Source organism: Zootoca vivipara, chromosome 8, assembly GCF_965207765.1.
Source record: "Zootoca vivipara chromosome 8, rZooViv2.hap1.1, whole genome shotgun sequence".
NCBI lineage: Eukaryota > Metazoa > Chordata > Lepidosauria > Squamata > Lacertidae > Zootoca > Zootoca vivipara.
Window position 1 is genome coordinate 86873768 of NC_142591.1, and position 9387 is coordinate 86883154.

Here is a 9387-nt window from a genome sequence, read left to right on the forward strand (position 1 = left end):
TCTGGAGAGGCAGTTGAGCAAGTCCGGTGTTCTGAAAGCTCATCTCCAGACAAGTCCTGAGGGCAAGGAGATGTCAAGAGTTTTATTGTTCTCTTGGTGATGGGGACTTAAGAGGTGTTGGGAAAGGGGTCAACCTAATGTTGAACTTGTGTAAGTAACCCTTGTAGCCCCCTCCCCATTTGTGACCTGCTAGTGATGTAGTGATGATGTATCAGACATGCCCCTCGAAGTGTATTCTGGGGGAAAGAGGGAAGTTTTAAAAGTCAATGTCACTCCATGCTCAAGGTTCTTACTCCTGGGGGGACCTGTTGCGCCACAATAAGGATCGTGGTCTACTGACCGCTGTTTTGCTCCAAATAACATGGCTGGAACTTCCATCTTTTACTGAGCACATGGACCCGTGGAGGACTTGCACCCTGACAAGCTGGGCTGTTGAGTAGTCTCTCACCCCGGAACTTTTTTCATAACAAGGTCAAAAAATAATTTTTAAAAAGGTGGTGAGTTTAAAGACAAGGCCTGAAGGTGAATTAGGACAACCACTGGGCAGCCTAGCATGTCTAAACAACACATTTAAACCTAGTTTAAGTCAAATCCAGACTTGCTTAATTATTCTGAGGAGTGTAAATCTCCAAGAGACTGGAACTTGACTTCAAAAAAATGCAATTTCTGGACTCCTAGAACTCTTAAGACTGTCCCCTCCAACTGGGCGCAGAGTCTGTCCTGCAAGAGGAAGTAATATTTGTCCGTAGGCAGGGCCAAGTGATTTGACTATATGAAGCTTCCAATTTCTCATTCAACACATGTTGGCAACACACACTAAAATGCATATTTATTTTGACCACATCCCAGCCATGCCCATTAAAACCCAAAGTCAATAGTCTTATGAAGCATTGATACCATCAGTCTAGCTATGTGAGGTTAAAAGGCTCTCTTAAGAATTTCATAGCAAACTTCTGGATCAGACCAGAGGTCCATCGCCTTGTCCAGAATCCTGTTCTCTTTGTTGCCAACCAGATGCCCATGGGGAGCCCACCAGAAGGAGAGGAGTGAAACAGCACTCTCGCTACTTGCGGTTCCCAGCAATTGGCATTCAGAGGAGGAAGAACATTGTCATCACGACTAACAGAATATTAAAATACAATAATCTATTAAACATTAAAAGCTTCCCTAAACAGGGCTGCCTTCAGATGTCTTCTAAAAGTCTGGTAGTTGTTTATCTCTCTGACCTCTGATGGGAGGGTGTTCCACAGGGTGGGTGCCACTACCGAGAAGGCCCTCTGTCTGGTTCCCTGTAACTTGGCTTCTCACAATGAGGGAACCGCCAGAAGGCCCTCGGTGCTGGACCTCAGTGTCCGGGCAGAACGATGGGGGTGGAGACGCTCCTTCAGGTATACTGGACCGGCTTTAAAGGTCAGCACGAACACTTTGAATTGTGCTTGGAAACATACTGGGAGCCAATGTAGGTCTTTCAAGACCAGTGTTATGTGGTCTTGGTGGCCGCTCCCAGTCACCAGTCTAGCTGCCGCATTCTGGATTAGTTGTAGTTTCCGGGTCACTTTCAAAGGTAGCCCCACATAGAGCGCATTGCAGTAGTCCAAGCGAGAGATAACTAGAGCATCCACCACTCTAGCGAGACAGTCTGCAGGCAGGTAGAATCATAGAATCATAGAGTTGGAAGAGACCACAAGGGCCATCCAGTCCAACCCCCTGCCAAGCAGGAAACACCATCAAAGCATTCTTGACATATGGCTGTCAAGCCTCTGCTTAAAGACCTCCAAAGAAGGAGACTCCACCACACTCCTTGGTAGCAAATTCCACTGTCGAACAGCTCTTACTGTCAGGAAGTTCTTACTAATGTTTAGGTGGAATCTTCTTTCTTGAAGTTTGAATCCATTGCTCAATGGTAGGGTCTCAGCCAGCGTGGTGTAGTTGTTAAGAGCGGTAGACTCGTAATCTGGGGAACTGGGTTCGCTTCCCCGCTCCTCCACATGCAGCTGCTGGGTGACCTTGGGCTAGTCACACTTCTCTGAAGTCTCTCAGCCCCACTCACCTCACAGAGTGTTTGTTGTGGGGGAGGAAGGGAAAGGAGAATGTTAGCCGCGTTGAGACTCCTTCGGGTAGTGATAAAGCGGGATATCAAATCCAAACTCTTCTTCTTCTTCTTCTTCTTCTTCTTCTTCTTCTTCTTCTTCTTCTTCTTCTTCTTCTTCTTCTTCTTCTTCTTCTTCTTCTTCTTCTTCTGCCTGCGTACCAGATGGAGCTGATACTCAACTGCCATAGACAACTGCCATAGACACAGAGTGCGGTGGTCATGGCAGGCTCAGACTGGCTGCTGCCAATACTCACTTTAACATCCATCTGCTCTCTAAATGCAACAAGGATATATTGTTAAACTCAAAGCAGATCCCATGATGATAAGGCAGTGCAAATTCCCCCTCTTGGCAGAGATGTAGAAACCACACAAGCCGGATGTAAACAGTGGATCCTGATAGCCAAAATCCCGCTGTCAAAGTCTTCCTGATTGGTTGGCTTGTCCTGAGTCAAACAGGAACTGTCTGTTTGAAAGGGGATAAAAGCAGGAGGGGCAAGACTCAGCTGGAAGCAGGGAGGTCTCCGTGAAAAACCTGGGCTTGCCAACCCACCAAGGACAGCAGGAGGCACTGATCCCAAGAAAGAGAGCCAAGGTAAGTCTGGGAAATCCATTGGATGTGAGCCTTGAAGCCTAGAATATGCCCCCCTCCCCTAAAAAAAGGGACGTCTTGACCCTGAATGGGCATATCTAAAATTGCATTGTTATTGTTAAGGTTTTATATCGGACTGTTAGGAATCTTTGGAGGATGGCCGTTCTTCTACCCAACGTGGTCCTTGATTGATCTGAATGCCTCTTCAGCACTCCTGGCTGAAACCCAAGGCCCCCTGGTGCTGCTAAGGGGGTGGGGCAGACCCCTCGTGGCTCCTGCGGAGGCTGTCCCTCACTGCCATTTTCCCTCTGCCCTTGCAGGATGCTCCTCAGCTGGACTGGGCTGCTGGCCCTGGTGCTCCTGTCAGGCCATGCGGAGGCCCAGAGCTGCAAGCCAGAACTTCAAGGTATTGGTAAGAGATGGAGAACGCAAGGGCCAGTCTATGGGTCAGACAACCAAACAAATAGGATTCAGTTTCAGTCTGTTGGCCCTGCTGTTTTTGGACAGAGAGACCCTGGGAGTCATCTAGTGCAACCCCCTACAATGCAGGAATCTCAGCATCCCTGAAATCTGTTTAAAAACCTCCAAGGAAGGAGAGTCCACCACCTCTCATGGGAGTCTGTTCCACTGCTAAACAGCCCTTCAGATATTTGAAGATGGCTATCCTATCTCATCTCAGTCTCCTCTTTTCCAGTCTAAACATACTCAACTCCTCCAACCGTTCCTCATAATGCTTAGTTTCCAGCCCCTTGATCATCTTGGTTGCCCTCCTCTGCACACCTTCCAGCTTGTCAGGGTCCTTCGTAAATTGTGGTGCCCAGAACTGGACACAGTATTCCAAGTGTGGCCTAAGGCAGAATAGAGTGGAACGATTACCAGTACTTCCCTTGATCTGGACCCTAGACTTCCATTGATGTAGCCTAGAATAGCATTCACTTTTTTTACTGCTGCATCACACGGTTGACTCATGTTAAGTTGTGGTCCACCAAGACCCCTAGATCCTTTCCCCAGGTACTGCTACCGGTAGTAAGCGAGTGCAATTCAATAAAAAGTCTAATTTTGTTCTGTAAGCACCTCCTCATTTCTTTGAGCTTCTGTGCGGACGTGGGGCTTCCTTCTCTCAAGTAGGGCACATGGCTGCAGTATAATTAAGAAATGCTGCCACATCAGTGGTACTGTATTCTTTAGTGTCACTGCTTGTTCTTAGCATGAAACATGGGGGCAGGAGGGGGCAGTTGCCCCCCTAGAAGCAGGGCCGCTGGCCAGCCTGCCCCACTGCCCACCGCCTGCCCCACTGCCCCACTGCCTGCCTTCTCCCTTCTCCCTGGCTGGCTGTGGGGCGGGTGGAGGGAAAGCCAGCCAAATGCTTTGCGCGGCTCTGGGGCTTTCCCTCCACCTGCCCCACAGCCAGCCAGGGAGAAGGGATGGCTGTGGGGCAGGCTGTGGGGCGGGTGGAGGGAAAGCCAGCTTTCCCTCCACCCGCCCCAGCGATCGCGGAGGGGGAGAAGGGAATCAGAGCAGCCCGATTTCGGGCTGATCCTGGCACCCCCTCACCCCTGCCGATCGCGGAGGGGGAGGAGGGGGTCAGAACAGCCCAATTTCGGGCTGATCCTGGCGCCCCCTCGCCCCTGAACGACCATGGATTTCCTTGCCCCACTGTGGCCCCTCCCCCCGCCCCTTTGCCCCGCCCCTTGGCCCCCCTAATTTTGATCCTGGCTACGCCCCTGGCATGAAAGAAATTTAAATTTAATAATAATAATAATAATAATAATAATAATAATAATAATAATAAGCATGCTGTTACCCTCCTGTCCCACTTGTGGGCTTCCCAGAAGTATTTGAGTGGGCAGTGCGAGAGCAGGGTTCTGGATGAGATGGGCTGATCTCTTACTGCAGTCTTATTCCCCCCCCCCCAAAAAAAATCTTTTTTCTGTCATTCTCTGACTCCAGCTCTCAACTTGGCCAAAGGCCGCCCAACCTGTCAGTCCTCCATCCTCCCACTCGAGATCATTGGAACAGCAAGCAAAGCCGTGGATGGGAACTGCAATGGGGACTGGTATAAAAGCGGCACCTGCACCCACACCCAGCTGGACAAGGAGCCCTGGTGGCACGTGGACTTGGGTGAGCAGTTTGCCATCTCCGCCGTGGTGGTGAAGAACCGCGGGGACTGCTGCGGCGAGAGACTCCAGGGAGCCGAGATCCGCGTGGGAGACTCCGTGGCAGACCGTGGCAAGTCCAACCACCTGTAAGTTCCAGTTGCCTCTTCCCAGAATCTCCTTTCAGAAATTACTTCTTGTTACTTGAAGAAGTACAGTAACTTCAGAAGTTACTTCTTGTAACTTGAAGTCATTGGTTCGGGTCCTCCCCTCCCGTGCAGGAGAAAACAAGCTTGCTCCATCTTCCAGGTAACAGCTCTTGAGATATTTGGAGATGCCTCTCACATCTCCTTTTCTAGGCTAAACATACCCAATTCCATCAACCGTTCCTCATAAGGCTTGGTTTCCAGACCCTTGGCCATCTCGGTCGCCCTCCTCTGCACAGGTCCCAGCAAACACAATGTGTACAGTTTTAATTCTACCAATGTTTAATTGTGGTTGGTGGTTTTTTTGGTAATGATTCCTTTTCTGTTTTGGGGTTTTTTGTTTGGCAGTTCTTTTTATCTGTAAGCCATGCTGAGTCCCATCAGGGGAAAAGACAGGGCATAAATAAATAAATCCCCACCCCACCCCAGTCCCTCCTTCTCATTCACTCTTTGTCCACAGAACACCCGACTTCCGGGATCAGGGATGAAGTCAAGGCTTTCCTTGATCTCCTCTCCTCTGTCCGACCTCTTCAGCACATTGCCAATTCCCTTCACTTCTCCCTCCTCCTTGAAGTTCCGCCTCCGTGATCTTCAGCTGCCTTGACCCCTGCAGCCCTCTCCTCTTGGGTCGTCCCCTGACTCAACCTGGCCTCCTCTGGTCCACTCTCTTCTGCCAGAAGCCACTTGCCTCTCTTGTTCGCTCTGCCCTTCCTTCATTCCCCCCGCTCTGAGATCCATTAGAAGCCCCTTGTCCTGCCTTGGCACAGCCATCTGGCCCCTCCATCTTTGTAAAGACTTGGGCACGCAGTGGGCCCTTAAAATTTCAAATTTTAAAATGTTCAAATAAATAAAAGGATGTCATATGGAGGAGGGAGAAAGATTGTTTTCTGCTGCTCCAGAGAAGCGGACACGGAGCAATGGATTCAAACTTCAAGAAAGAAGATTCCACCTAAACATTAGGGAGAACTTCCTGACAGTAAGAGCTGTTCGGCAGTGGAATTTGCTGCCAAGAAGTGTGGTGGAGTCTCCTCCTTTGGAGGTCTTTAAGCGGAGGCTTGACAGCCATATGTCAGGAATGCTTTGATGGTGTTTCCTGCTTGGCACGGGGTTGGACTGGATGGCCCTTGTGGTCTCTTCCAACTCCATGATTCTATGATTCTAATTAACACCAGCGGTTAATAACAAAAATCGGGGAACGTGAGCAGCCCACCTTTGATTGGTAGGAATGGGCGAGGGGCTGACATTTGGGAGTCCTTTCACATACAGGTTGAAAACTGCCCTGATATTTTTTCCTAGAAAGGAAACATATGAATAAATATATGTTTTGAATTAATAATCCCCAGGGCTCACCTCCACTTTCTCTCTACAGCTGTGGGACCATCACAGACACCAGCCTTGGATCCATCAGCACCTTGTACTGCAATTGGCTCAAGGGTCGCTACGTGAGCGTCCATATCCCGGGACGGGCTGAATATTTGACCTTGTGCGAAGTGGAGGTCTATGGCACAAAGGCAGAAGACCAGTGCTAGGGATTGGCAGTCTCTGCATGTGTGCGAGGGGAGCAAGCAGGGGTGGTGAAATAAAAAATGATTTCCGGTAAACATCCTCTGAATTGCCTTCTTTTGTCTCTCCCGCATCCCTCCCTGCGAGAAATGCTGTCCTTTTGCCTGCGGGACAGAACAGCGCATCTGCCGTCTAAGGATGACCCCCAAGTCTTCATTAGACCCACACTCAGGCCTTGAGATTTCATCATAGAGAGTAAAGGTTAAAATCATAGAATCGTATAATTGTAGAGTTGGAAGAGACCCTAATCCGAGTCCTTGCCATGCAGGAATCTCAGCTAAAACATCCTTGAAAGATGGCCACCCAACCTCTGCTTAAAAACCTCCAAGAAAGGAGAGCCTACAACCTCCCAAGGAGACCGTTCCAAAGTCACGCTGGTCATAATGTTGGGGGCTTTTTAGCTGAGAAAAAGAAGGGGGGGCATAGTAAGAGGTGTGTGAAATTATGTATAGCACAAAGTGGATAGAGGATCGATTTTCTTCCTTTGTTCTTAACAGAAGCACTCACACAGTTAAACTGTGGAACTCCCTCCCACATGAGGCAGGGATGGCCACCAGTTTGGATGGCTTTCGGAGAGGATTAGGCAAATTCATGGAGGAATAGGAGGCTATCATTGGCTCCCAACCATCGTGGCCAAGCTCTTCCCCTGGTGCCTTGGAATAATGGGAATTGCAGCTGGCAATTCCAGGGGAGTTTCTGCCAAAGGGGAAATTCTGCCAAGCAAAGCCTGGAAAAGGAAGCCAGTGTCTCTGAGATCAGGGCAGCTGCTGAGGCCAGAAGAGAGCAACTCCTTCTGGGGAAGCTCAGGGAAGGATGCGGCCCTTTGGCACAAAGGCGGGTGGGCAGAGAGCAAGGGGGGAGACTTTAGTGAACAGATCCCAGGGACTCTAGTCTAAACCCCACAAAGCTTCTTTGCTGCCACCTGGTGGAGTCACTTGGCTGCTGCTAGCCTTGCCTGCTACCTGCTAGGTAGCAACGTAAGAGTCTGCAGGATCAGGCCAGCGTCCTCTTCTGTGGGAAACCCGTGAGCAGGACCTAAGCCCCAGAGCCTCTCTCTCCTCTCCTGTGGCTCCCAGCAACTGGGATTCAGAAGCATGGCTGCCTCTACACAAGGGTGTAGGTCTTGCTTGCACAGAGCCAGGTTGGAGCTGGTCAAAAACAGGGGAGCTGGAAGGCTGGATTTGTGAGTCAGAAAGATCACTCAGGCACAAAATCCCAGGAAGTGGCACGTCAATGCGGCCCATCACAAGACGAAAAAACTCTGTGCAAGCAAGACCTACACCCTTGTGCAAATTAATTGAAACCAAGCATGTTTTCTATCTTACTCGTAATCCCGCACTCAAAACAAACACGAAAAACCAGTTGATCGTCATGGTGTCGGAAGCCTGCAGCCAATAGAAGGAATGATGCGCTCGCCACAATATATTGAGGTTCTGCGAAAGAGAGTTATTCCAGAGCTGGAAAAGAGGTATCCTGACAGTGCTAGGATATTGCAGCAGGACCTAGCCCCCTGTCACACATTGAAAGTGGTAGAGCAGCAAATACAGGTACAATGGTGCCTCGCTTAACGAATGCCCTGCTTAACTAAATTTCCGCTTAACGAAAGGATTTTTCGAGCGGAGGTTGCCTCGCTAGACGAATTCATTTTATGAAAAATTCGTCTAGCGAATCGCGGTTTCCCATAGGAATGCATTGAAATTCAATTAATGCGTTCCTATGGGCAAAAAAAAATTCAATGCATTCCTATGGGATTTGCTAGACGAATTTTTCGTTATAAGAAAAGACCCGTGGAACGAATTAAATTCGTCTAGCGAGGCACCACTGTACTTGATTGGCCAGGGAATTCTCCGGACGTAAATCCCATTGAGATGCAAACCCTCACCTCCATGCTGTAGATTGTACAACTATGAAGAAGTTCATTCAGACGCTGATTCAAGTGTGGTACAGGGATCCGAAAATCAACAGTGACTGTCAGAAACTATTAGACTCCATGCCAAACAGTGTTCAAATGCTGCTTAAAAATAGCAGAGGTCATATCTGTTACTAATGTACGTGTATGTGAGTTTTGTACATGTATATGTGAGTTTTGTACAATAAACTACATGGTTTGTTTCCATTAATTTGCACAAGGGTGTAGAAGCAGCTAGACCTAGAAGCTAGGTGCCTCCTCTAATGGAGCCATCTAGAAAGGGCCACCCGCTTTGACCCAGGAACAGTGCCTTCTGGCATCTCCTTTGGGGCCAGCTGCTCCCCCCCCCCCCGGGGACGCACTCTGCCCTTCTTCCTAGAAGCAGCAGGTCCAAGCCCCAGCTTGTCTCTCGCCAACCTACGAGATGTCCCACCTTTGCATGCCAGGATGCCAGCGGGGCAAGGACTCCTCGGTCCCCTTACCTAAGGGGCTGTTTGATGAGGCAGAACTCTGTGCCCCACAGAGCAGCTCGTGAAAACAGTCTCCGTTTCCCCATTTCTGAGCAGTGGAAGGGCCAAACTTTGCCCCTCAAGACCAAAACTGATCACTAGCCCACTCCAGGCCTGTTTCATCCTCACTACGGAAATGGTCCCACCTCTGTCCTTAGGCATAAGAACACCAAGAGCCTGCTGAACCACAGAATCATAGAGTTGGAAGGGACCCCAAGGGTCATCTAGTCCAACCCCCAGAAATGCAGGAGTCTCCGCTAAAGCATCCATGACCCAACCTCTGCTTAAAAACCTCCATGGAAGGAGAGCCCACAACTTCCCGTTCCCCTGTCAAACAGCTCTTACCGTCAGAAAGGTCTTCCTGATGTTTAGGCGGAATCTCCTTCCTTGTAACTTGAAGCCATGGGTTTGAGTCCTACCCTC

The 9387-nt window shown here is 49.5% G+C and overlaps 1 protein-coding gene across 2 annotated transcripts; it reads left to right on the top strand.

Moving 5' to 3' along the window:
- The first annotated feature begins 2048 nt into the window (after window positions 1–2048).
- LOC148684936 (fucolectin-like) lies at window positions 2049–6584 on the top strand. 2 transcript variants are annotated; one of them, XM_088676125.1, is made up of 4 exons: window positions 2049–2684; window positions 3002–3093; window positions 4632–4926; window positions 6353–6584. In XM_088676125.1, the coding sequence occupies exons 2-4, from the start codon at window positions 3003–3005 to the stop codon at window positions 6510–6512; spliced, it is 546 nt and encodes a 181-aa protein (XP_088532251.1). In that variant the 5' UTR covers window positions 2049–2684; window position 3002; the 3' UTR covers window positions 6513–6584. The 2 variants fall into 2 exon arrangements, with proteins under 2 accessions (XP_088532251.1, XP_088532252.1); XM_088676126.1 differs by having other exon boundaries at window positions 2286–2684; window positions 3002–3087.
- The last annotated feature ends 2803 nt before the right edge of the window (window positions 6585–9387 follow it).

Excerpts from the sequence above, each read along its gene's own strand:
- LOC148684936 (XM_088676125.1), top strand. The coding sequence starts at position 3,003 with ATGCTCCTCAGCTGGACTGGGCTGCTGGCCCTGGTGCTCCTGTCAGGC. Across the intron at positions 3,094-4,631 it reads GCCAGAACTTCAAGGTATTG|CTCTCAACTTGGCCAAAGGC; the intron begins GTAAGAGATGGA and ends CTCTGACTCCAG. Across the intron at positions 4,927-6,352 it reads CGTGGCAAGTCCAACCACCT|CTGTGGGACCATCACAGACA; the intron begins GTAAGTTCCAGT and ends TTCTCTCTACAG.